Source organism: Eublepharis macularius, chromosome 2 (genome assembly GCF_028583425.1).
Source record: "Eublepharis macularius isolate TG4126 chromosome 2, MPM_Emac_v1.0, whole genome shotgun sequence".
In the NCBI taxonomy this organism is placed as follows: domain Eukaryota; kingdom Metazoa; phylum Chordata; class Lepidosauria; order Squamata; family Eublepharidae; genus Eublepharis; species Eublepharis macularius.
The window spans coordinates 34,112,936-34,140,090 of NC_072791.1; the positions used below are offsets into that span (position 1 = coordinate 34,112,936).

The 27,155-nt window shown below is 41.9% G+C and overlaps 1 protein-coding gene across 1 annotated transcript in view; it reads left to right on the forward strand.

The window, feature by feature from the left end:
• EFCAB11 (EF-hand calcium binding domain 11) overlaps positions 1–27,155 on the forward strand; it is a 63,108-nt gene that overhangs the window by 3,560 nt on the left and 32,393 nt on the right. The window contains exons 2-5 of the mRNA XM_054969903.1: positions 987–1,082; positions 4,419–4,464; positions 10,237–10,338; positions 10,969–11,059. Coding sequence (XP_054825878.1) covers positions 987–1,082; positions 4,419–4,464; positions 10,237–10,338; positions 10,969–11,059 — 335 coding nt within the window. The remainder of the gene's footprint in view (positions 1–986; positions 1,083–4,418; positions 4,465–10,236; positions 10,339–10,968; positions 11,060–27,155) is intronic.

The following is a 27,155-nucleotide window of genomic DNA, read 5'->3' on the forward strand; positions in this document are numbered from 1 at the left end:
ACTCCTGCTGTGTTTTTAGGACCTGATAATTTGTTCATGCATTTCATTAACACTTTCTCCACCAAGGGTTTCTACAGGTGATCACCAGGCAATCAGCCTTTCTTCATTTCTGTTTGGATTACTTCATAAACAGGTTCCTGCATAGTGCTGTAATCCGTATAAAACCAATGAATAAGAGTGCTCCGCTTATTGGCCCAAATGTTGAATGAGTAATATGGCTGTTTGGTTCACTTTTGAATTTTTTTTCTTTATGCCTGAAAAAAATTAGAATATTTCAGAACAAGGAGAAAAAAAGCAAACACTCAGCAAAGATATTCCAGCTGGCAAAATATTCCTCCCAGTCGTTCCATTCCAGATCCTAGGCTGATGATACTGAACTATGATTAGAGTTGCACATTGGCAAGCCAGGTTGGCCTTTAAAGCTCCTGACATGGACGATGAGGCAGGAGGCAATAAGAGGCCTCTGTTGGAGTGGGGTGGTGATAGAGCGCATGTCTTTTCCAGAGAGGAATGGTGATGACCCAGGTAGGGGACGGTCCCATGAGCACTGAGCAGGCAGTAGCTTGTGTCCTTAGCGGGCACAGGGTGCTGAGGTCAGCTGACTACACAAGACACAATTAGTCAGCACCTGTGTGACTGCATGTTGTTAACAACTTTGCCTAATGTCTCAGCTGCTGCCTCGTGTTCTTGGGCATTAGTTGTAACTTCATGACAGAAGCCACTTATGACCCAGGCTTTGGCAGTTGCAGATCCACATCTGAACTTACGAGCATAATATTTCCAGCTTGATACTCAAAGCATTGCTTATAGAAGCTTTAATAAAATGATTGGCTTTTGAATCTCTTGTTCAAACTCCTTAGGGATCACGGATTTGTAATACATAGTATTACATATCAAATCAGATCTGGGCTATAAAATGCACAGGACTATGGCACACACCTTTTATTTTTATTTTTGGTCCCCATTAACTTTTTTATCCTCTTCAGGCATTTGAGGCATGTGATGAAGGCAACAAAGGATATTTAAACAGAGAGGACTACAAGGTTGCTGTAGTGATGCTGTTTGGCTATAAGCCCTCAAAGGTACAGTTGATTTTATTTCATCTCTGTGTCAGACTGACCCTTTAATTAAACATTTCATATAATTCTTGATTTCTCTGCCATTAACAAGCAGTTGTAAAGTCTTCAAAGGAAAAAAAATACTCAACTCCATAAAAATGTAGTATGAAAAATATTTCCCCTCAATTTCCTGGTCAATTCCTGATCTTACATAGCTGGCACTAAGGTTGCCAGATCTCTCTTATTTTAAAGGGATGTTTACTATTGCCACTACATCCTAGTCCTATAAAATACAGTGGTTGGGACCAGTAGATCTACGCTCCTTGTTTCTGTAGAATATAATGATTAATCCCTTATTTCTGGTCGTATAGCTTTGAAATACCATTTACTACTGAAATATCCTTCATTATGATGAGAGGGGAGCAAGAGCCCAGAGCAAGGGCTCTGTTCCTTCTCAAAGACAGAAAGCACACGCCCCTGTGGATTCCTTATCAGGGGAATTCAGGATACTCTCAGGGGGGCAGATTTTGCTGCTCTCCCAAAAGTGTCTATAAATGCAGCATTGTTCTTTTTCTTCATAGAAGTGAATTGATACTGTTTACTCATGTGCAGGAAAGTAAAGGAGTATTCTGTGGGACCACTTTTTGATACCAGAAGGAAGGTTTTCTGTGCCCCAGCATTCTCATTTCTATTTCTTCTTGTTTGTTCCATTAAAAGCAACAGAACACTGTGCTGTTCATTCCATTTTTCTTTTAATCTGTTGTTTCCACATCAAAATAGATATTTTTCAAGAGAGCACATCCACTTTGATGTTTTCTTCAGCTACCTGACAAACAGTTACAGTCCAATAATTCCAAGCAGGTGAACAGAATTATTTCAGAATATTTTTTGCATATGGATTGAGAATAAAAATGAGAAATGTTTACTGAAGAGATAATTATATAGTTTTTTCTTTTAGTATGAGATTGCCAAAATGTTCCAGATTATTTCTTAAAACAGCCTAAGACTCTGATCTTGTGCATTTTCACATGGGAATAACACCCAGTGAATCAGCTTCTGAGTAATTGTGCATAGGATCAGGCTATAAGCCAGTCCCCACCCCCCAAATCCAACCAAATGCAGTATTAAAAGTTTCAGATGTATTTTGGTTTCGTTTGTCTATAAACAGATTAGATTTCAAATAATGCCTTTTGTTACCATAAGGTGTCGCTGTTAAAACACTTTTCTTACAAATTTGGATTTGGAAAGTAAAAGCTGATTTGGTATGATACTTCCCAGCCCTTTCAGTAGAAACCTGAAGCATTTTTAAATTTGTGTTATGTATAGTCCACCTTTCTCACTGAGACTCAAGGCAGATTACACGTTTTAATATGTAGACCGAAACCGATTTTCCTCTGGGTTTGTACTTATTTAACACAGTACAAGGGTCTCTGGATTGAATGAATTGCTGATTGCAGCCATTTTATTTACCTTTTTTCAAAATAAAATAATCAATTATATTATATTTTTATTTTTAAGCTTACTCTTTCACTGAAATCCTAAACAGAGTTACTCCAGTCTAAGCCCGTTGATTTCAATGGGTTTAGACTGATGTACAGTTTGTAGTTTGTATAATAACAACAACAACATTTGATTTGTATACCACCCTTCAGGGCAACTTAACACTCACTCAGAGCGGTTTACAAAGTATGTTGTTACTATCCCCACAATAACAATTGCCCTGTGAGGTGAGTGGGGCTGAGAGAGCTCTGAGAAGCTGTGACTTGCCCAAGGTCACCCAGCTGGCTTCAAGCGGAGGAGTGAAGGATCAAACCCAGTTCTCCAGATTAGAGTTCCAGTGCTCTTAATCACTAAACCAAACTGTAGGGATGCGGTTCACAGTGCATTGCATTGTGTGGAACGTGCACTTGGATGCAAATCCTGATGGGCATTGCATTAAAAGCAGTCCAATGAGGAAAGATAACATTGCACTTGGGTGTGATTCCCAGTGTGCGTTTAGCGTGGTTGATCTATCAGTACTGTGCTGCTTTCAGTGGAATGTGCATCACCTTCTCCATTGCAGCTTAAAGGACTGGCTGTCTGTTGATGGAATCTCCTCTTCCCTCATGGCTCTGGGGGCCCACTCGGCAAGAATATGCCAAGATATGGCTACCACCTCATAGAGGCTGCATGGCAGCCATGTGGCAAAGACGTGGCTATCATCTGGTAGAAAGTCAGTTGCCCTGACCACTACAGTTGGATGCCACCTGGGCATCCTGGGTGAGCTGGTGGGCAAGATGCTCTGAAATTAGGATGGTCATGCTCTCATTGCCTTTGTGAGCACACATTAGTTTGCTTCATAGCATAAAGGATGCACTTGGGCTCAGAGGAATATGGCTAAGGGTGCATGTTCTCTGTGGCCATAGCTTCACTCCCTTCTGTCCTTTTGTGGCCTAGATTAAATTGAAGCAAGAGGGTAGGCTCTTGGTTTCCTTCAGGCTCTCATCTAGCGTGCTCCAGTTGTGGGCCCATGCTTGTGCCCCACTTAGTTCTGCCAATTTTTTTTAGCAGCATGAGAGCAGCATGCATGCGAGTCCTTCATTTCCCACAGGTTTTGATGGATTGGCAGAGGCATTAAATCTGGCAAAGTCTAGGAATTCCTTTGATGTGCAAGAAATCCCTCCTGACCTGCCCTTTTCCCTGTTTTCTAACCCAGCACAACCTCAAATATTTGAAAATGGGAGGAGTAATAACCTATTTATTGTAAATAGATATCTGAATAAATCTCAGTGAAAATATCACAATTAGGCTAGCATATACAGTGTGCTCAACAAATGTCATCCCCATTTTTACAACCACTCTGTAGATCAGGTTCATATTATTATTGCATCTAATAGGCTGAGAGAGAGGGGTTAGCACTCCACTGGTAGGCAAAACAGAGTTGTACCATTCTGGTGTGCTCTGTTTAGGATTACTCTGTAAGATTTGCTTAGGGAGTTTATGGCAGAAGTGAGATCTGAAGCAGAGACTGCCCAGTTCACACAGTCCAGCTGCATCACTGCCACCAGCATGGTGAAAAGAGAACTTGGTGCCTGTTGTTCAGTTTCCTATTTTAAAAATCAGAGAAGTGTTTGGATTTGGTCTAGCCAAAGTTAAAGGTTGTGTCTGTGACACTGAGGCAAAATTTTGAATTAAGGACAATTCTTTATGAGAATAATGATTTTGCGGACTCCGCTTATGTACAAAATTTGATTTAATGGTGATTCTTTATTAGAATGTTCTAATTACCTTGTATGCTCTGTTTATGTACAAATGAAAGTGAAAATGCAAATATATTTGCTTTAGTTTAATCTCTAATGGTGTAATTTTCCTTTCTTTTAGATGGAAGTAGATTCTGTCATGGCTTCTGTGCAGCAAAGCCAATCAGGTATTATGAAAAATTTTCTCTTTTTTTTTTTACAAGTCATAAGACATAAAAATCAACACAATAGGATTTGAAAGCAAATGTTTTGCAGTGACCTATATTGAACTGAACTGAACTTGAAAAGAAGTCCTAATCATGTTAATTATTAAGCACAGTAAAAGCTATTGGACATTGGCTTAGATATATCTTTCTGTAAATTTTCCACTTAAAAGTGGTACTCTTGAGCATCATGAGATGAGTAGAAAGTGCTTTCATCCTTGGAGGATCTAGTAATGTTCTCATTCCAGAAACCTTTCCCCCCACTTACAGTGAAATCCTAAGCAGAGTTTCTCCAGTTTAAAGCCATTGATTTCAATGGACTTAGACTGCTGTAACTCTGCTTTTGATTTCACTGTTAGTCTACCAGACAGCAGGATGTAAAGAATTTCAGCTTCAGGCCGTAATGGAATGGAGAAAGGACTGGGAATCTTTCTCCTCACAATAACTGCTAGTTGCCCCACTTGAAACTGAAATCCGTTACACCAAAGCAGACTCAGGCAGTCTTCAGTTTCTGCTGATATCCCCTTTGAGGTGCAGCCTCTTGCACTGTTCCTGGCAGTCTCTCGGCCCTTGAAAGTGGCTTTTTGAAGTGAGTAGGGGCCGCAGGAGAAAGACAGAAGTGGAGAAGATCCAGTCACGATTCTTAGAACTTAATGTTTTTAGTACCAATGTGGTATAGTGGTTAGAGTGTTCAAATCCCCACTTTGCATGGAAGTTTGCTAGGTGACGTTCGGCCAGTTACACACTCTCAACCTAATATACCTCACAGGGTTGTTGTGAGGGTAAAATGGATGCGAGGACAATGATATACGCTGCTTTGGGTCCCTGTTGGGGAAAAAAGTGGGGTATAAATGCATATAATAATAATTTAAAAATTCTAGTGTTAAAAATGTCAGTTCTTAATATTTAAAGATGAATATCTTAAGCAAATTATGTTTATGGACTTCTAAAAGTACCCAATCCTGTAACAAGGCAGTGGGAGTTTAAAACTTACAGTAAAACAAAACCTTGATGAAAATCTGGGGGGAAGAGGTTATATAATGAGGTATTTATTTCCAAATACAAAAGGTTGCTTTTTTAAATAAAGAAAACAAAATACATTAGTCCTTCAACTAGTGAAAATATTAGCCACCTTCACCTGAACTTGTTACCTCTGGCGTGGGATGTAGGTACTCTGTTCTTCCACGTTTGCTATCAAGATTCTCCTGTGTGCCACTGCCATTTATTTCTGTATTCCTCTTTTGTAGCTCCACATTTATTTTAGTTGTGTATTTTAAAATATTTATATATGCTCCCTGTGAGTTAAATTAGCACAAATATTTTGAATTCCAAATTCTGCATTTGTGGAGAAAAACACAAAAGCCTTAATGAAAAACCAGTTCATTTCAGCCTCTTCCATGATCTTATGCAGGGCTTTTTTTCAGGGGGAACGTGGGGGAACGGAGTTCCGGAACCTCCTGAAAATGGTCACATGGCTGGTGGCCCCGCCCCCTGACCTCCAGACAGAGGGGAGTTTAGATTGCCCTCTGTGCCGCTCCAGCAGCATGGAGGGCAATCTAAACTCCCCTCTGTCTGGAGATCAGGGGGCGGGGCCACCAGCCATGTGACCATTTTCTCTGAGGGCAACCCACTGAGTTCCGCCACCTCTTTTCCCAGAAAAAAACCCCTGATCTTATGTACTTGTGATTCTTGAGGTGATGAAAAAATGGACTGTCCTACTTCAAACTGTTGCTGTAAATAATTTATTTACTTCATTTATACCCCCTTTCTTCCCAATGGGCACCCAGCGCAGCTTACATCAGTCTCTTCAATGTTATCCTCATAACAGTTCCATGAGGTGGGTTAGGCTCAGAGTATGTTGCTGGCCCCAGGTCACCCAGCAAGCTTCCGTGGCAGACTGGGGATTCAAATCTGGGTCTCTCAGATCCTATTACTCTAACCACTATACCACAGTGGCTTTGTACATTTTTAATTGCTGGCCTATATGGAAAGCTCCTTATGCATAGAATGCTAGCACAACTAGGAGAAGGGTGGACTAAAACTTTTCTCCCTAATTTATCTCTAATTTTTGACTTGCAGAAGTTTTTTTTTTAAAAAATGGAGATTTCTAAAAAATTCTTCATCCACCTTCCACCTCATTCTGCTGTTTGTATAGAACAGATTTACTGCTTGCTTCTGAGATGAAAACAAATGAGATATCATATCTATACCAATGCCCTTTTTGGAAGATTTTTCAACAACCTGGTAGGATCCAGGAAGGGGGGACTTACTCCATCACAGGGTTGGTTCAGCTCAGGATTCTCTGGTCTTTTATGAGATACCAGTCTAGCATTTCTTTACTAGATAGGTACAACCTCGTGACTCTTTCAGAAATTTTGTGAAATCACATGCATCTGTTTTGCCAGACTAGTCCTGAAAACTGCTTTTGTGCTGTTGGACTTGGAACTCGTAAGAATATGTTAAACTGGCAAGTTTATATATTGTAGCATGCATTAAAAAAATCTGTTGTATAAGTGAATGAATATCATAATACTTATATACACACATATACTTAGCACTCTGCTCCTCTACTAAATATGTAATCAGCGTAAGAAGCTTGTCTGTGTGTAACATTTCAACCCTGTTAACCCCTATTGCATTCATATAACTAAAATACAGGCTAGCGAGCAAAAGAATGTAGCTTTGTGTTGAACTAAAATGAATGCATACTGGGAAATCTGTGTAGGTTGTGGCTTTTTGTAGCAGGGTCACTACATAATAGAAAAGCAGTGTGCATTAGTGAAATTGGATGCTCAAGCAGGCAAATGCCTCCTGTTTAGGCAGTCCCTGCTATTAAATAAATTGTACAGTATGGTTAGAACCTAATAATTTAAGCCAGCATGGTATTTTTGGGTCCTAGAAATACCAAATATACTTGTAAATAAAGAGTGGTTATTTTTAAAGTGGAAAAAAATCAGTTCCTAGCATGGGTTTGAAATCTACAATAGTTCATAGCCTTATGTTGTGTCCCAAACCTCTGCCCGAGATCCAAAGAATTGCAACCAAGGACTTGAGCATTTCCAGTAGCATTTTTTAGGTTTTTTTTTTGAACAGCAAATCCCATGGCAAGTTCCCTCAGCTTTCCAAGATAAATACCACTGGGGGGGGGGTACTACTTCCTCAGAAGCTCTGACTGAAAGTCCCATTGGGCATGCAGAGCTTGATGTCCACCTTTGTCTATGGAAAATAATAATACGTTTTGAGAATTAATTCTGTGGAGATTTTTCATTTTTTAATGTAGGGAAGTGGCTCTTTGAACTACATATGATACATGCACCAGGTCTAGTATCTCACTCCATTCAAACAACCATAGCACCTTTGGCATGTGTATAGCCTGTCAGAGTTTACAAATTGCTTTACGCCATTTTGTTATTGTTACAATTACCCTGTAAGGTGGGTCAACTTAGTTATCCCCTTACAGCATGTTCAAATGCTGACACCGAGAGTGTCTCACCTACAACAACCTAGCATCTTTATGGGACAGGCAAGATTCAATAAATGAAAATCCCAGCACTGACTGCAATAGGCTCTGGGATGCTCCCCTGGTTTAAGGAGATCTGCGTAATGATCTACCTTTAGAACAACAATTGGGGACCACTCGCATTTCTGTAAAAGCTATTATTCTTAAACCAGCAATAGGGTATAAACCATAATATGAATATAAATAATTCTCATGCTTTCTATTTAAAGTACTTTTGCAAAGACTAGATAAACTTACTTTTAAATGATTTTGTATTCAGTCAGCAAGTGGAGTAGCCAAGTCAGGTAGTGCTTTTTCACTGGTAAGCTCAAAAACCACACCTTTGGGCTCTAGAATTATATAGACTTTACGGCATTCTGGGAATGGTGCCAGTGGTATTCTTTATGCAAAATCTTCCCCATCTTTATTGGTGGAATGCAAATGTGGATTCTGAGATTCTGTGGAGACCACAAATGTGACTCCCTCTCCTTTTCTGCCACATAAGCTAACCTGACAAGGCACTAAAACACATGAAAATATTCTGTGGACCTTCCCCTCCCCGAATTGAGATGAGAAATAAGATTTTCAAAATACAAATTCAGAATTGGAAGTTATTGCTGGAATAGTTTCACTTGATAAATTTAAAATCTTTGGGCCACCATTCTTTACATTGTGTTAATGTAAGAGTCTGTTACTTTTCCCCCCTGGGTACTGTCACAGGAAATGCTAGTAAAAATAAGGCATTCCTTTCAACTTATGCCATACATACTTCATTAGAGTTGATACAAACATGAAATGTAGCAGTAGTTTCTCATTGGCTGTATTAGTTCATCCTCCACTTGTTATGCCATTTTCTTTCTTTGACTGATTTTCCACCAGAAACATAGCCCAGCTAAAACAGTAGTATTACTCTGTACTTATCTGTTTATTTAAAATATTTCTTTGCCACCTTTCTTCTAGAAGGTGAGCATCAAAACATCAACATTACAACATTAAAACATCAAGAAGACATTAAAACAGAATTTAAAATACAAGCGTATATAAAATATGTAAATAATTGGTCTCCCATCTAAGTTAACTAGGAGGCTCCAATTGGTGCAAAATGCTGCAGCTCAACTGTTAGCAGGAGTGAGCAGGAGCATGAACATCACTCCCATCCTACAGTCACTCCATTGGCAACCTATCAGTTACCGTGCTCAATTCAAGGTATTGGTTATTACATACAAAGCTATTCACGGCCTTGGCCCAGCATACCTATGAGATCATCTCACTCCTTATGTCCCTCCACAGCAGGTTCGCTCATCTGAACAGGGTCTCTTGCAGGTGCCAGCCTGCACATGGGTGAAATCAACAGCAGCCAGCACACGGACTTTCTCTGTGGTGGCCCCCACCCTATGGAATGGTCTGCCTGAGGAGGTCAGGAGAGCCCCCACTCTCCTGGCTTTCCGCAAACAATGCAAAACCGAATTATTCAAAAAGACTTGTTACTTAGGTCGTAGGGAAGCATTATAGGGGGGTGGGGTCTCAAATGCTTTGCTAATGAGTTAGGGACCATAGACTTCACTACTACATAGCATTGCATATTATCTGTTGCTCGAATATGTACTCTTATAGTACCTGTACTTCCTGTTTATCTAATGTGAGTCCTAGAATTGAGTATATTCTGTTTCAGCAATTCTTCAGCTCTGCATTGGATCCTTGCTAATGCTACGTCTTTGTAAAATCCTATGACATTGTTGTGGAAATGACCTTAACACTATATAGAAATGTCCTTGACGCTGTATGGAAATCCACCTTGAGTCTCAGTGAGAAAGGTGGACTATAAATGACATAAATAAATAAATGACATAAATAAAAATAGTTCAGTAAAACACAAATACATATAACACAACCAGGGAGGAGACCCAATAACCGTTTAATTGGAGGGAAGTCCTATTGAAATCAGCTTTACTTCTGAGTAAAGATGTTTAAGACTATGATGGCAGTCTGATGATTTATGTGATGGAAAAGAAATGAGATGCAGTGCAGAAATTCTATTTCAAGGTTTGTTCTTTCATTTGCAGAGCAATCCTAAGACAATTTACATCCTTCTAAGCTTTCTTCAGTATAATTTAAAGTGTGTAATTGTACTTAGAATTGCAATATTAAAATTTTAAAAGGGCTGTATTGCTTGAGCTACTGTAGAAGCAATGATGATATGTTTCTGTTGACATACGACCATTTCCGTATTTTACTAGGTATATCTCTTGACAAGTTTCTCAGTCTTATGAGCACAAAGAAGACTGCACAGTTGTACCATAGCGAAGCTAGACATCTCTTCACTGCTTTTGACATGCAATGTAAGCTTTTCTTCTATGTCTAATCACTGACAGTGGACTTGTCTTCTGAACCAAATATATAGTATGCTTGATTGTAGCAACTGTGCATGCTGTATCAGAGGGGAAGCAGGGCCGAGGAGGTTCCACAGGTCCCAGGCTGCAACGGGCCCAGAAACTTTGGGCTGGAGCTGGTGCCTTGATAAACAGTGGGATCTAAGCAGGGTAGGAATCAGCAGTGCAGCAGATGCAGAAACCAAGCTGTTATTTCCTTGGAGTTTCTAAGTAAACCTGGTAAGTTTAGAGTAAGAGTGACTTTTCACAAAAGCATTGCAACAAGAGCCAAGTAACCTGTACTGTTGAAAGCATCATTGTATGTCCTAGGTTAGTACTACAGTAAACCCATGAGCAACAATATACATGCAGTAGGCAAAGAGCTGAGTTCTTGAAATGTTGGAAATATCATGAATCTTGAAAGGGAGCTATAATCTTGGAAAGATCTTTCTTTTGTGTAAACATGGTAGAATCCCTGCTCCCAGTAATGTCAGGAGGTGTCTTAGAACCCTATTTTATCAGTGCATTGCTCTTGCAAATATTTAAATGTCTTTCAGCAAGCCTTTTATTTTGATTTGACACGCACATATTCCCATTAAGGTAAAGGATTTTTGTCTTTGGAAGATTTCAAAACAGCCTTTAAAACTGTTGCACCAAAGTTACCGGAGAGGACTGTAGTTGAAGCTTTCAGGTAAGGCCAACTTCTTACCATATAAATTTATAAGATTTGATTCAAATACTGGGCCCAGCACTGAGGTGCAAAGAAATTTCCACAGGCCATAATAGATCTCTCCCCCACCCCCACCCCGGCTGCACTGGTTTTGCTCAATTCTATGTGCACTTCTCTGGATTCCGTCTCATTTCATATTTCCTTTAATTTTCTGAAGTTTCATGCAGCAGGTTTAGAATGTGATATTGGGTTGGATCTAGCGATGCACATGCAGAAAAAGAAATTACTTAGCACAGTTCTGCTTGTGGAAGTCTTGTGCAGCACTTCCACTGCCAACCTAGTTTGCTTATATTCACACTGAATGACATACACCCACCAAATTTCTCTCTTCCATACTGGACCTCTAAGATCCATTTTGAGAATGAAGAAGCTGCTAATTTCACTTCCTGAAACCCCAGTACTGGTGATTATGCAGTATCTTTCTTAAGCAAAACGCAAATTGGGATACAATAAGTTTGACTGAGCGTAAGCAGCTGTTGGAGTTTTCTGCACAGTCAGTTTAGGGGGATTCTGATTCCATTCCATTTGTCTCCCCTCCCGCTTTTCCTTTCCCCAGGCACTTATTGGTTGGCGACCCAGTGGAAACCATTCTCTCCCTCTCCAGCTCTCCCCGCACTCCCTCATTCATTATATTTTTTTAAGTGAGGGAAGGGTCGTACGCTGCAATGGCATTTCTCAAACAGCTGTGGAAACTGCTCCCTCTCTCGCCATCTCTTTGCACACAGCTTTTTCCCCCCTCTTGGGCATTAGGAGAAGTCTGAAAGAAGCCCCAAGCAACTGAGCATCCACTGTCCTTTTTTTTGATTAGGGGATAGCCACTACGCTGTGATGTTTGTGCATTCTATCCCTTTAAGCACAATGTCCATCTCGTTCCCTGATGGCAATCCACATTCCCCACTGATCACTTCTTGGGTTTACTTTTCTATTTCTTTACAACCGGGGCTCATGTTCATGGGGATTTGGAAACAGGGTTGAGAGACTCATCTCAAGAATCCACTTTCCACATCTAAGAACACGGTCACGTAATGTGAGGATGCCAGTGAGAATGCCATTTTGTTTGGGCAGCAGCATTTGAACATTTTGCTCTGGCAGAGAGGCACCATTTTGCACCAAGCAGACAATTCAAAGCACACCAGAGCAATCTGCTAGAAGCTAGTGGAATAAGCATGAAAGGTTTCTCCACAGAACTCCATCACCAATTGCCTCTCCAGAATTCAGAAAGAAAAAATTAATGAGCATGGGACTGCCCAATCAGTGAACTCAGTTGCAGGGAGAAGGAGGGGGGATGGTGGACACACTGGGCTCCAACATTGCAACATTATGATGCATGCACTGGATTTTTTTTTTAATGACGTCAGCTCCAGCCTCCACAAAAGCGACTTCAAACAGACACTCCTCAATTTGTCTGGAATAAGAAAGCAGACACCAAATCACCTCGAGGTCATGCAAGTGCAGAATGCTAGGAGCCCAAGCCGATTTAGCGCTGATTGACATGAATACTCAGAAGCGCCAGCTTAAGGTGTGCTGTGCAGAATGGGCCACTGTGGTCTTTTTTCCCTTATATTTTTGCTTGTGCAAGAGCCCTAGTGCAAATGGAAATCTTGCGCTAGATCCAACCCAATATCTTGCGTGGCGAGTTCAGCATTGCTGCTTGCATGACCTTATTGCTGTAAATTTTTTGACATCTAGGGGAAAACTCTCTCAAGGGCATCATTAATCAGAAAATGCTCCCTACTGCAGTGCAGAGGCATAGACCATTAAGAGATATTATGTTCCATGCTGGCCACTTAAGAATATACACAGCACTTATACAAACAAAAGCAATAGTTGCCTGCTGAGGTCAGAACACAGGTGGTTGTACAAGCTGTTTACTCTGTGTGTGTGTGTGTATAGAACTGTGGACTCTTCTTTTTTTGTTTGTTTGTGTGCTTGGCCTTAACCTGTTCTTTGCAACAGCAATATTTATCTAAACAGCTTTCACTCACATTGGGGAAGAAAATAGGTTTTCAATTGGTTATTGTTGTAATATACTTAGGATGCCTGGGGCAAAGATTTTCTCAGCCTGTGGGTTAATCTTTATAGAGAATGTGGAACACCAAGATGAACATAAATTGACAGTAGGTCTGTTGAACCATACGGTGGTGCTAAATAGCCTTTTAAAGGGAAGTCATGAGAGAGAATATAATAGATTATTCCAAACTAGAGTATGTGTGCTTGATGTCATTGGAATCTTCATATTAGTCTTGCATGACGTTAACATGCTGCTGGTTTTCAAAATAAATTTTTAAAGTTTACATCTTGAGCAATGCTGTTAGGAGCTATACAAAATACATGTGACAATTTTATATCTGAAGTTGGTATTTTGCATTACTGTTGGTCTTATTATGAAAATGAAAATCATTATAAGACATCATCAGCTTCCTTCTCTGTGGTACTTCCCACTCCCTGGAAAAAATATTACATACCTCAGGAACAATCCACAAGAGTGCTCTGCTGTACTAATATGGCTCTCCCTTTAGCAGCATCACCCCAACATATTCCATAAGATACTGCAGGTGAATTTGGGAGCCAGGACATCGCACAGTTTAACAGACGTATATCTGTTTCCTGCACTGCCCTGTTCCTGTCTGGATTTGCAGGTTCTGAAGAAGTTGCTAATTGACCTGCTCAGGAACAGGGTAGAGCCAGTGACTGCCGTGTGATCTCTGGCCCCTGGGGTATCACGGTTCCACATACGGCTTGGGTTTGTTGGGGCTTGTCTGCCTGCACTGGCCTGCGAATGGGAGAGAAAGAGAAGTAAAGGGATTATTGTGGATGCACAGCAACGGTTGTGTGGATTACTGGTATGTGGATGACTTGATGTCTCACTATCATATGTGTAACTTTCTGTAGAATTGTTGTAACATGGTCTTCCATAACAATTCTATCATTTAGTAGCAGTTTACATGAATGTAACAGATCAGAGAAAATGATCTGGTGATAAAGCATTGTATTCCAGTAAAATACCTTGTTTCATGTCGTAGTTCAGAACGAGCGTCTTCTCTATCAGTTGTTGTCCATGTTGCCATAAGACGTTCCAGGAAAGACTGTTCTTCAGAAAGTGCCAATTTCTGTTTGCTTTACAAATCTGGGCCTGTGAAAAGATTTCATGGTACGAGGAGAGAGAAGGGCTAGACAAAGAGGAGGAAATTTTCCCTCCCTCTCCATATCCCCATCCGTGCTTCCATTCTCCTGTGTGAGTAAGGGGATCTTTGCAAGATATAATAACTGCTCATTTGTACACTGCCATTCTGGACAGATTAATGTCCATCCAGAGCAGTGAACAAAGTCAGTGTTATCCTCACAGTACAGCTGGAGCTGAGAGGAGTGACTTACCAAGGCCACCTGATGAGTTCATGGCAGTAGTGTGATTCAAACCGCCAGAATGCTGCATCGCAGAGGGATCATTTGTTCAATCACAAACTGGGCATAAATCAGATGCACATCTAAATAAGCATCTGAGTGCAGATGCTGTGTTTGCAGTGTGCTGCACAGTGGAATAAGCACCCAAATGTGGGTCGAAATGTACATCCTGATGCAGATATGGATCCAAATGAACCTTTCTACTGAAAGCAGTACAATGCAGATAGCATCAGCATTCAGATGTGTATTTGAATGCATATCCACCTTAAGCCCGTAGTTCATGATCCGGTTAAGGAAATCTGTGTTTCACGTGAGGACTTCTGTGTGTGGAAGTGGCTGAATCAGACCGTTATATTGAATCAGACCGTTGGTCCATAGAGGATAGAGTTGTCTATTCAGAGTGGCACTGCCTTTCCGTTGTCTTTCACACCATCTGCTACTGGAACCTTTTAAGTGGAGATGCTGGGGATTGATCCAAGACCTTCTGCATGCCGAGCAGGCTCTCTGCCACTCAGCCATAGTATTTCCGCTCCCTGTCCCCCCAGGTAGATTGAAGCATCTTGAATTAGGGAGGAACTGATGCAGCCCCTCAGCATGAACTAGGGAGCACCTTGTCTGGACATGGAGCTGCATAGAGTCTCCGCAGCCACAGTTACTTGTGGGTTTCTTTTTGCGAGAGGGTGGGTGTTGGGCTCAAGGACACATGCCCTTAGAGCTGCATTCCCCGAGGCCACCTATCTCCCAGCTAATTCAAGGAGCTACTAAACCAATCGTAATTACCTACCATTTACAAAACAGTAGCCATCTTAAATGTAACATTTTTGCTACAGGAGAATAGGAGTAGAAGCTATTTAAAAAGTTAATTGTGAATTGATGTTGCAGGCTACTAATCCATATTTTTAAAAAAAATCTTTGTTTTGCTCATTCACTACTATAATCAATGAAGGATGACAGAAACGTGTGGCAAATTTGGGGGTAAAGAGGCTGTTCTCTGTGTGCTTTGTTCTCTGTGTGTAAGTCAGCAACTCTGAAGAATTATTTCCATCCAGTAAATAAAACTGAGGAAACAGATTTCCTCAGGTGGATTTTTCTTGCTGGGTGTGCAGAAGCCCTTAAATATAAGAGGAAAAGACAAAATCCAGCAGCTCAGTAATGTACATGCTTTGCCCTAGAAACATCCCCAGGTGACTAAGGCTTCTGCACTAGGCTCTAAGCCATCAGCAGGTGCGGCAGCAAGTCTGCAGTTGATTGCTGCTTCCACAGTTCCTCTGGATCAGAATGTGCAAGATCACATTAAACAGACGGTATCACCTATTGAGATCTGCATTTTATGCTGATTTACCATTGGATGAATGGGATTGCACACCAGAGGTGTACTAGATGTCTTCGGATTTTTTTTAAAAATTGTCTGCTTTTATTCTAAAATGACCTCCTTGTTTCTTCCCTGTAATTATTCAGTAATGCAAAAATAACCTGGTTTTGTAGCAGTATCTTCAGTTGAGATCGTGTGCTCTTTATGAAATTTTGATTTAGACATGGACTGCAGAGCAGAGCAAATATGAAACATTCATCTTCTAGTGGCTAGTTGCCATGGGAACATAGTACACAGTGCAATGTCATTTCAGTTCTGGTGATGTCTGCAGTCGTCTTTTTTTTTCTTTGTTGTTCTCCTTTCTTAAGCAAGTGTGTTCGCAGCCTCCTTATCCAAGTGTGCACGCAGCTGCACGAGCACATGTAGCGTAAAACAATCCTGAACAGCTACCACTCCCCCCTGCATGCCTGTTTTCTGAGGCACAGTTTTGTGCTGGGTCTGCTTCAAAAGTTGATGGTTCTGGCTGTTTGGTTTCTATAGAATGAGGTGTAAAATATTAGCCTGTGTCCCGAGATAGCAGATGCTTTCCCCCCACTTCTTATTGTAAAATGAGGAATTAATCTCTCCTGAACATGAGCTGACATTTGATCATCAAGACTGAAAATGATTTCCTTCTTCCCAGCCACCTTCTGTATTCTTCTCTGTGGTACATCATCCATCTGCTAAGAAATTACTCAAAGGCTAATTCATATATAGGAAATGTTTAATAGAGTTGCAGGGGAAATGAAATGTATCAGCGAACAAAATGGTTTATTTCAACATACTAAACACAAATGGCGTCATCATTTTATTAATATTATTTCTCATGTTCAGGCTGCAGTTATCTGCTATATACTGTAGGGCATCCTGTTCTCTTATTTGTCTTGCTCTTTCCATTCACAACCATCTTGCATTTTTCACTGCTGCAAGCATCTTAGTCCAACTCCCTGACCCTTCCCTGTTCCCTTATACAAATGTCGTTGTTCTTACGGACTTGCCTAGTATTTCCCAAATGGCTAGTGGTGAAGGGCAAAGGAAGTGTTGGCTGTGTGAATGACTTGTTTCTTCTTGTGTGAAATGTCTCCCTGAACAGGACACACTTAGGGCTCAGTCAGTTAATACTTAGCTTCTCCTAGATACTTGCACACTTCATGTCTTCTCCACTAAAGTACCTATTGGGGAAATACAACATTAGTCCCCTGTGCTCAGGTTGGTTTGGGACTCATGTTTCTTCAGCAGCAGTCCCTGTATGCCATATAGCAAAATCACTTCTGCAACTGAGAATACTTTTTAAAGAAAATAGTAATGGAGGAGAGTGGGGTTTCCTGTTCAAAGAAAAATAAAATCCCACTCAGCATAGCCAAGCCTTGGTTGTACCTGAGATACAGCCACCAAGTGACAGCTGTACTTTTTTATAATTCTGTAAATGAGCCTTTCGTTCTGAAAGCTGCATAACTAGAAATTACATAGTGGCTATGCCAAAATGCACTATTACCTTTTTACTAGCAAGCACACATCAATATTTAGTGATCTTTCGAAGAGGTGTAAAAATATGCGTTTTGAGCAGTTGTGACGTTTTACTGAGAACTGGCAAATGAGAAGCACATGAAGGTGTCATAACTTAGAGCTGTAAGTATCTTTATGTAGAAATTAAATGGTGTTTATTGTATATCAGTGCCACCTTTTCATATTTGTCCCAGAATGTTTGGGGAATTCATGAATTGGTTTGAACGATCATTATAGTGCTGATATTGTGTTAGATGCTAAACTGAGGTCAGTCTAATAGTCAATGAAGGGTCAGGGATGTAACAAGCCTTAAATTATTCAATTTGTCCTCCTCTTGCTCTTTACTGTTATGTTTTCAAAGAGCTGATTTCAATGGATAACAGTAAGATTTACAAAGTACATGCATCTTAGGAGTTCTTTCACCCATCTTTTTGTCTTTACTTTGGTTTAAGCATTCTACTGTTCTTTGGAGGAAACAGTATCCATCACCTCAAAAAAATGTGTTTTCCCAAAAAAGTTTCTTACCCAAGAAAAAAGTGTGAAAATCATCCTTGGCTGAGGAGAAGCTATAGTTATTGATACTGAAAAGGAAAATTTATACATGTTTTCATAACTGGAGCTTTCTCTCTATTATATAGAAAAGTTCAGTGGGGCAAAGAAATGTAGTTTGTCCCCTGACCATGTGACTTCTTTCCACATTCTTGGATTCTTTTTTGCATTTTATTACTAATAAAATGCTGTATTTTAAAATGCTTCACAAACTTAATTTTTTTTCTTGCGAATGGAAGATTATTTGCACCTGCAGAATGGCAAGATAGCAATACTCTCAGTTCTTTTGGACTAGTAAAATGTCCACCTCTGTGATAGGCACAGTCTATCTCTATGGAAAAAGAACTTGTAAACTGCAAGGGCTGTGACTGGGAAACACACATGTGTAATGTTTGTATTCTCCACACCTTCTGCAGGATCTTTGTTAGTGAGGCCCAAGGCTCTTAGTTTCCCTAGCTGCAGCACTTCGTTTTCCCTCTATCTGAATGACTGACAGCTCAATGGGATAAAATAAAGGGGATAGGAACTGCGCCTGCTCTCTGTCTTTGGGACCTCTATCAACTGTGCATCATGCCTTCTTCTCTCCATAGCCCCATGTTTGGTTCTGTTTTTTGATCCCATTAGGGTGTGACTAAATGCTGGATGAATGGGACTGAACATTGGGATCTGACCTCGATGTAATTTTGGATACTGAGATGCTGAGCTGCCTGAGAGCCAAACTACAAGTGACGCGTCTTACACAGGTTGGACACTAGTCGGCTTCCCTCAAGTTTTGATGGGAAATGTAGGCGCCCTGGTTTTACAGCTTGGCTCTCCATTACAGCTGCAAGACCAGGATGCCTACATTTCCCATCAAAACTTGAGGGAAGCCGACTAGTGTCCAACCTGTGTAAGATGTCACTTTTAGTTTGGCTCGGAGTAGCAGTTGGAAAAGCAGGTGAAAGGCAGTAGCTGGAGTGACCTTTCCCAGATTTGTGAGCCGGCTGGGCCGTTCTTTTCAGTGTGCAGGAAACTCTCAGAGGTGCTAGCACCACTCCAGGTCCATTCCTTTGTTGAGGAATACCCTGACTCTTTAAGCCTAAAGGGTTCCTTGACTGTGCCGGAAAGATTGTTGGGTCACTCCTGGCAGTTGCTTCTTTGACGTTGGGGAAGGGAGGAGGGAAGGGAGAAAAGGGCTGGCTGGCATAGAATGCAGTTTCTATGCCCTGACCAGGATTTTTAAAATAGAGTGTAAGGGAATAAAAAACAGGAACCTAGTAAATTCAAATGTGATAAAAGCTTGAAGTAGAATGGTACATATGGGAAATAGGAAGTGTTCAGAGATAGATGAATGTATGTCTTAATATTATGCATGTTGCTTAGCAACAAGCAGTAAAAATGTGGCCTAATGAGTAAAAAGTAATTCAAGAAGGAGAGACACATATGTGTGGTTTAGTTTTGTAATGAAGTACTTTGAGGGTGAGGGGGGATATAGAAGTGTTGGGTAAAGAACAAGTTTCCAAAAAGCTGAAGAAAATTGGAGAACAGATTCCTGTCTATCTTCATCTTTACATTAAATCTGCTGAAGTGGAAAAAAGGCATCAGCATTCAAACAGCCAATCAGCCATTTTTGTGAGTTTCATAATACTCAAATGTGCAATAAATATAAAGAAAATGAAAAGAAACAGCAGACCAATGCCAGAGTTTGATCAGCATATCCTTGTAAAAAAAGCCCTTGGTGGTATGAAAAATTACAAATTCCAATAATGGGTTGGATTCAAAGTCCCCTCTTCTATCAGTGGAAGAGCATTTGCATTCACACCAGGGGAAAATGAAATTTTCTCCGATTTTTCTCTTTCTACTACATGCCCCCAAATTGCTCTCCATCTTGTTCTGAGGGTTCTCTGAAGCAAAGGGAAAGGGGCCAGGGCAGGAAATATTCCACAAGCAGCAGTCGCTCACCATTTGGATCCTATCACTTCTTCAAAATGATCCCTAACTTGTTTTCTCTGATCAACATGGGTAGCCATGATTGTCTGTAGCAGGGTCTGAAGAAGTGAACGGTGACTCACGAAAGCTCATACCCTATCACAAATTTTGTTAGTCTTATAGGTGCTACTGTACTCTTGCTCTTTTCTACTTGTTTTCTCTGAGTTTCAAGAAGATATCATGCCAGCCCTTCTCTTTAGTTAAAATAAATACATTGTATTTTGTGCTGTTTGTGTAGTTGCTTGTTTTGTGATCTGACTTATAGTTTTATGTTGATTTATGAAGTTTCTTTTGTGCTAATGGCCAAAGAATTTCAGAAAGCTATTCGTGAACGTGGATTAAAGATGAGGTTGAAAATCAAAAATATGCACAATCTTGAGTATGTTTTCTTTTACTCACAATGCAAGTGCACTTGCTTAGTACAGAAGATCTTTCTATTCATTGTCTGTCTTCTATGCAGTCTCACTATGTATTTGCAGGCCTGCTGATCTGCAAGATTCTTTAAAACGAAAGCCTTCTGGGGGTGCATGCCTCCTCAGTGTGCATGTGCGGCATTTCCCCCTGAGAATGCCACTGGGAGGCCCCCTTACCCTCAGTTCCTTCTTCACCGCTGGCTAGGAAGGTTCTTTGCTACAGCTTCTCTTCTACCTGAAAAAGAAAGAGAAAGATAAATGAGCAGTAATGGCAGAGAAAGCACTGTTCAAACGTTGTGCCACATGTGCAACAAAAATGACTAAACCAGATAGATTTGTCTGGAATGCTTTGGGGAGGGGCATAACGTTTAGGCCTGAGAACACTGTCACAAATTTACCCCGAAAGCATGGCCCGAGAGAACCACAAGGCTGAAAGGGCTCCTCTGGGAGAGGGCCATGAAAGCCTCTGATATACCTAAGATTATATTCCCCTCAACAGGAAGCAGGAACCAGGCAGCTGCACCAACTCAGACCTCAACCTCGAGGACCATATCCCCCGCGCAGATCCAACGCCTGTTGACTCAGTCGGCTAAATTGGTTCCCACATCCTTGGATCTGGCTTGCAGCCATCAACAACACTGAACACTTGAGATGCAGAGCCTCACAGAGATTCCCCCGATCTGATGACCGCCCTCCACATCACCATCAAGATCAGAACCAGCCTTGGCACCAACAGTGAAGCCGAAGAAAAGACGCATGGAGCCAACCACCACTCGGCCATCAGATCCGAAGATCCTGGATTCAGTTGTCACCTCAGATTCAAAGGGCACGGATCCAAGACCTGCAAGCCATCCAAGGGCAGCACCAGAGGGTGTGAGACAGGGGATTCCCAAGTTCCTAGAACCCCCAAGGAAGAAGGCAAAGAACAAGACAAAGCACAAAGACAGATGGAGTAGGTGGAGAACATCATGATGGATAGACCCCGAACTCCATCATTCCACTCCAGGTCTCCCTCCTACCATTTCTCACCTGAGGAAGGGGAAATTGAGGAAGGGATTCCACCAGAGTAACTCTGGATGAGATGTTATGACGACAAGCAACCATGCTGCTTGCATGCATGTCGAGAATGGCCACAACACATACACCAGTCGAGATATGGACTTCATCATGGAGAGTCTCACAGGAGCCAGTTCATAACATCCACCTTTGGAAGCCTCAATCAAACAAAGGGATCTGGAATGCAGTATGAGATTCCATGCTCATACCTATCCAACCAACCATCTGAACCTGACCGGGAAAGGAACCCTAGTCCTGCATCTAACCCGTCTCCAGATGAAACTGTGATGGGAATGGGACAAATTTCCCCAACAGACAATTACCATCTGTATATGGAACAGATGGTCAGGATGACACGGTCCCTTGACATTGAAATATCAGCAATGAACCAAAGCCAAAGGACAAGGTCCTGTAATACCTATATTCAGGGAACAGCCAATATAGCCTTCCCTGTCATTGAAGGCTTTGTGGAGCTCATTAATTCAATCTGTGAGAAATCAGCATCAACTGTACAAAACAAGAGATGACGTCTGTTCTTATTTAGTCACCCTGCACCATCATCATTGGTGATTGAAGAAATGCAAACAAGACAGTGGCAGGGTCCCCACTCGGCACCTGCAGACAAGGAAAGCAGAAAATTGGATATCCTTGGCAGGAAGCTTTACTCTTCATCAGCGCTCAACATTAAAATTGCAAATTATGCTGCCATCATGGGGGCTTACCAAGTCTTCCTATGGAACCATATGTCTGCCTACCTCGAGAAACTACACGAAGACCAGAAGGTATTGGCCAAGGTGATATTGGATGAAGTCCTGAAGTTGGCTAAGCAACAAATTAATGCTAGGTGGAACACAGTTGACACATCTGCCAGGGCTCTGGCATCATCTATAGTACTCAGGAGACACGTTTGGCTATGCACTATTGCACTACCACTTGAGACGAGGGCCAAGGTAGAGGACCTACTGTTTGAGGGGCGAACGCTATTCTGCTCAAAAACGGGATGACTACCTCTTGCAGAAGAAAAAAGATAGGCAGACAGCCCACTCATATGGGGTGCTTCCCCCAAAATAACAACCTGCTCAGCAGTATCCCTACTGCCCACAACAATCATACAAGTACAAGCAGTACCGCTACCAGCCGTATCCTCATTACTCTCAATACTGACAACCTCAATCTCAATAGAGGCAGTATCAGCACAGATGATCGAATAACAGAGCTCGACAAGCACAACAAGCCTCACAGAGCAAAGAGTCTCAGGGCCAACAAAAGCAGTTCTGACTAGGTGTAGAACAGCCAGCTGTGTTGTGTAGAACAGGCAAATATTATGCGGCCTGGGCATAAATTGAGCCATGGCTGTAAGCATCCTTCCTATGAAGAAAAGACCACAGCATCCTTTAGAGGCTCCATTGCCCCACAATGGTTCCTGTAACTTTGGCTCATCAGCTGTGGCCCTGCCCTCAATGGGATAAAGGAGACCTACCATTGTCAGTCGTCTGACCTTTTCTTCCCAAGTTGCCGCTTCCTGCCATTCTTCCTATATCTTGCACTGTGCCCATTTGATGTGTTCACATTTGCTTCACCTTTTAAGCCTAAAACAATATGAAAAGCAGTTAGCCTTGCAGTCAAGTCTCTGCAGTATGAGCTCTCATGGCTGCTTCATATGTCATTTTTTTTTCTTCAGAGAGGTTAATCTATACATCTGTAAGCATGCATTTATATTTATAACCTGCTTCCATCGTGAAGGCTCGGGGACACCCCCCTCCCCCAAAGGAATAAAACATTTAATTATACATAATAAAATTTCACTACATTAAAAGTGCTTACTTCTGTGCCACCTCAACAGTGACTGCCAAAAGCCATTCTAGGTAGGAAGATCTTATGATGATTGTGAAAGATTCTGCTTCTTGGCTCGTGGCAAATTTTCAGGGGCAGGGCTACTGTTGAGATCGAGTCTTAGTGGGTGCTTGCTATTTAAACTGATCAAATGTTGGCCTTTATTGATAATCAAGGTCTCAGCAGGTCACAGGGGAAGAACCAGGTCTTAGGTATTGTAGGCTAAGCCGATTCACCTCTATATAGATGTCCAGAGTCCACCTCCTTAAAGACATGTGGATTTTATTTTATTTATACCCCACCTTTGTCCCCAGTGGAGACCCAAAGTGGCTTACATCATTCTCATCTCCTCCATTTTTTCCTAGTAACAAATCCTGCAAGGTAGGTTAGTCTGAGAGAGTGTGACTGGCCCAAGGTCACCCAACATGCTTCCCTGAAAGAGTAGGGAATCAAATTTGGGTTGCCCAGATCCTTGTTCATCAAGCTAGCCACTGTACCACATTGGCTATCACTGGACTTGTGGAGCGACCATGGAATCAGCAGAGATGCCAGACCGTACCATCATTTTCAGGAGGCTGTTCCCGCCCAGTTGGTGATGGAAGGGAAATGGGAGGCATGAACATCTCTGGTGAGGCCAAGTGGGTCGTGTTGCCCAGAGAGAGGGATGGGGATTTCCCATTAGCATGGGCAGGGCTGTCTCTCCCAGAGAGTTTCCTAGGCCACATGGCTTGCTGTGATAAATCGGGGGGGGGGGGCTGGCTGTGGGCCTACACCATTAAGGGTGGAGTTCTTAACAGGGAGCTCAGACAGCCGAGGAGGAGGTGAGTTGCTGGATTGTCTCTAGGAATGTGTACCAAAAAAATCTGGAACATTGGGATCTGGGTTTCAGAGATCTCAAAAAAAAAATGGGTTTCCTGAAATTTGGGAAAGATTCTCTGAAGAAGGGGTCCCCAGCCACACTCCGTTGTTTCCTGTGGGGGAAACATTTCCAAGCAGGTTGTCAGGCAGAAATACACAAGGGCAAGTGTGCCAGTAGCCAAAGGCACATTCCCAAATGCAACAGGAAGCCTAACAGAACTAAACTGAAGTAAGGAAATGGATGGAATCCCCCCAGAACCAAAGTGAATCAAGGGAGCCAACATCAAACCAGTGCGTCATGCCAAACTCAAGCAAGGAACACTGTTGCAATTTAGCCCAACTGAATCAATGCCACTCACAGACAATGGGAGCTCCTGGATTGGCCACTCCCTCTCCTCCTCCTGCTTCTGCCTGGATTGGAGCCTGGATTCTCTTATTTGATTTGGGAAAGCCAGATTTAGCCAGATAGGCAAAAATCCAGTTTCTCCTCCAAATCTGGATTACATACCCCTAATGGACTGTGATAGCTAAGAGATATCAGCCAGGAAGTAAATGATAGTGACTGAAAATCTTCACTTGAGCTTGCTCTGCCAGCACTGAGGCTGCCTCTCTCATGGGAGCGGAACTGTGGAAGGCTGTGCGGTGCCAGAGAGGAACTCCTGGGCTCATCACTTCCTCACCACAGACAGTATTAAATTATGAAGAATACTTCACCTTGTCAAGTCCATATATTGGTGATCTAAGAACTTAACTGTATACTTCGTTCCAGTGGTATCATTCTAAATTGTAAAATGAAAGGAAAGATATTGGGCCTTTCTCAGAAACCTGCATTTTTCAGCAGTGGCAGCGCATTGGTAAACTGCTTGAGAGCCACAAGTTAGACAGAAACTATACTGATCCTTTTTCCAGATGTTACCAGTCCAGTAAAGATGAGTAAGATCAGTAGAGGCTTTAGAGCAATTTGTTATCATCGCATGAACTCATAAGGCTGCCTTAAAATGAGTCAGACTATTGATGTATCTGGGCCAGGATTATCTACTCTGACTGGCAGCAGTTCTCCAGGATCCCAGGTAGCAATCTTTCATGTCACCTACTACCTGATCCTTTAAAAAAAATAGAGAGATGATGAGGATTAAACCTGGGACCTTGTGCATGAAAAGCTGAAGCCCTCCATTGAGCTGTGACCCTATCGGCCTCTATAGTGTAGGAAATTTATTTATTTATTTGATTTATACCCCACCCTTCCCACGAGTGGGCTCAGGGCGGCTTCCAACAATATTTCAATAAAAATACAATAAAACATTAAAACCACTTAATCCAGATAACATGATAAAAAGATTCAGTGCCACTGATCAAATCAGGCTACTATAAAATCATTACAAGCCATGGGCACTGCCATGGTGTAAATTCGGGGCGGCTGCAGAGGGAGGGCAAGGTGGTCAGAAAAGGGGACACAAAGCTGGCCCCTAATCAAAGGCCCAGCGGAACATCTCTGTCTTGCAGGTCCTGTGGAACTGTAGTAGATCCCACAGGGCCCAGATTTCCAGTGGGAGAGTGTTCCACCAGGCCATGGCCAGGGCAGAAAAAGCCTTGGCCCTAGTCAAGGCCAGCCAAATGTCCCTTGGGCCAGGGACCACCAGAAGTTGTTTATCTGCAGAGCGCAAGACCCTGCAGGGGACATAACGGGAGAGGTGGTCCTGCAGGTATGCAGGTCCCAGTCTGTGAAGGGCTTTAAATACTACAACCAATACCTTGAACTAGATTCAGAATTCAACTGGGAGCCAGCGCAGCCAACACAGAGTGGATGTGTGGCCTAAATGGCATCCCCATGAGGACACTGCATTCTGGACCAGTTGTAACTTCTGGGTCAAGTCCACAGGCAGCCCAGCATAGAGCGAGTTGCAGTAGTCTAGTCTAGTGGTGACCATTGCATAGATTACTGAAGGTAGGTCCTGGGACAAGAGATAGGGCACCAATTGCCTGACCTGTCGAAAATGAAAAATTGCACAGCAAGCTATGGCTAGATTCTTCTGCAGAATCCATTGCCTCAGACTTCTTGCAGCTCTCCCCCATTTCGAGATGCTGTAGAACCTCTCCTCCTCACAAGCAAACTAGGAAAGTTAAACAGTTTTGTCAAAATCTGTTTGTGCAGTGACAAGTTTTAAGGTATCTTTTGCAAGCAAAGAAATTGTTAATTTGATTTAAGCTGGAGATGCCAGATCTGTAACCTCTTTGTAGAGCTCGTTAAAATGAACATAGTAGATAAATCCAACTGCATTAGAAAATGGAAAAGCAAGGACATTTCTTATGAATGGGGTCTTTAATTGGTTGCCATCTCCAGAATGAGGACTACAAAAGGATAATGGCATTGTAATGCCTATATGTTCTGTAACTGGATGAAGTCTCAACAGTGGTTGCTGAAGGTGATATACTAATAAACTGTAAATAGAATAAGTAAGTAGATGTTATCTCCCTGACTTGGCACATGTGGAAAAGAGGGAGAGGATGGGAAATGTTCAGTTTTTTATAAGCAGGAGCAAAAAAAGTAAAATTCATGCAGTATTTTAAATAAGTAAACTGCAGAAACTGGATTTGATCCTGCACAAAATTTCTGTTTGCGCTACAGCTCGTGTGTAATGAGAAACACAAGAAAAAGACTCTGGCAGCTGCTTGGGCTAAGCTAAGCTTATTGTATCCGCACTTGCGTTTCTGCATGTCCAAGATCTTGTGCAACCAACTTCTCAATATCCTGCACAAGCAGAACTGTGCTAAATTCATCATGTTACCCAAATGGAGGGGTCTCCTTGTGAGTTGGGGGAATTAGCATACAAGGGGACGCTGCAAGAGGGAGTAACTAGCAAGATCTCCAGCAATATATACCAGGATTATTCCCTTAGAGGACTCTCTAGTAAACAGGCAGATGTTCAACAGCAGCCATTTTTATTAAAGGAACAGTAAGAGAACGATAACATGAAATACACATAACACACACAAAGATAACTAGGAAATTGGTGAGAAAGGGAGGGATTCAGGGAAGGGCTATATTTATCAGTCCTGGGAGAGAAGAAGGCCCATGGAAGTAGCAATGACGATGGCCAGCATCTCATGGAAATGAAGAGAA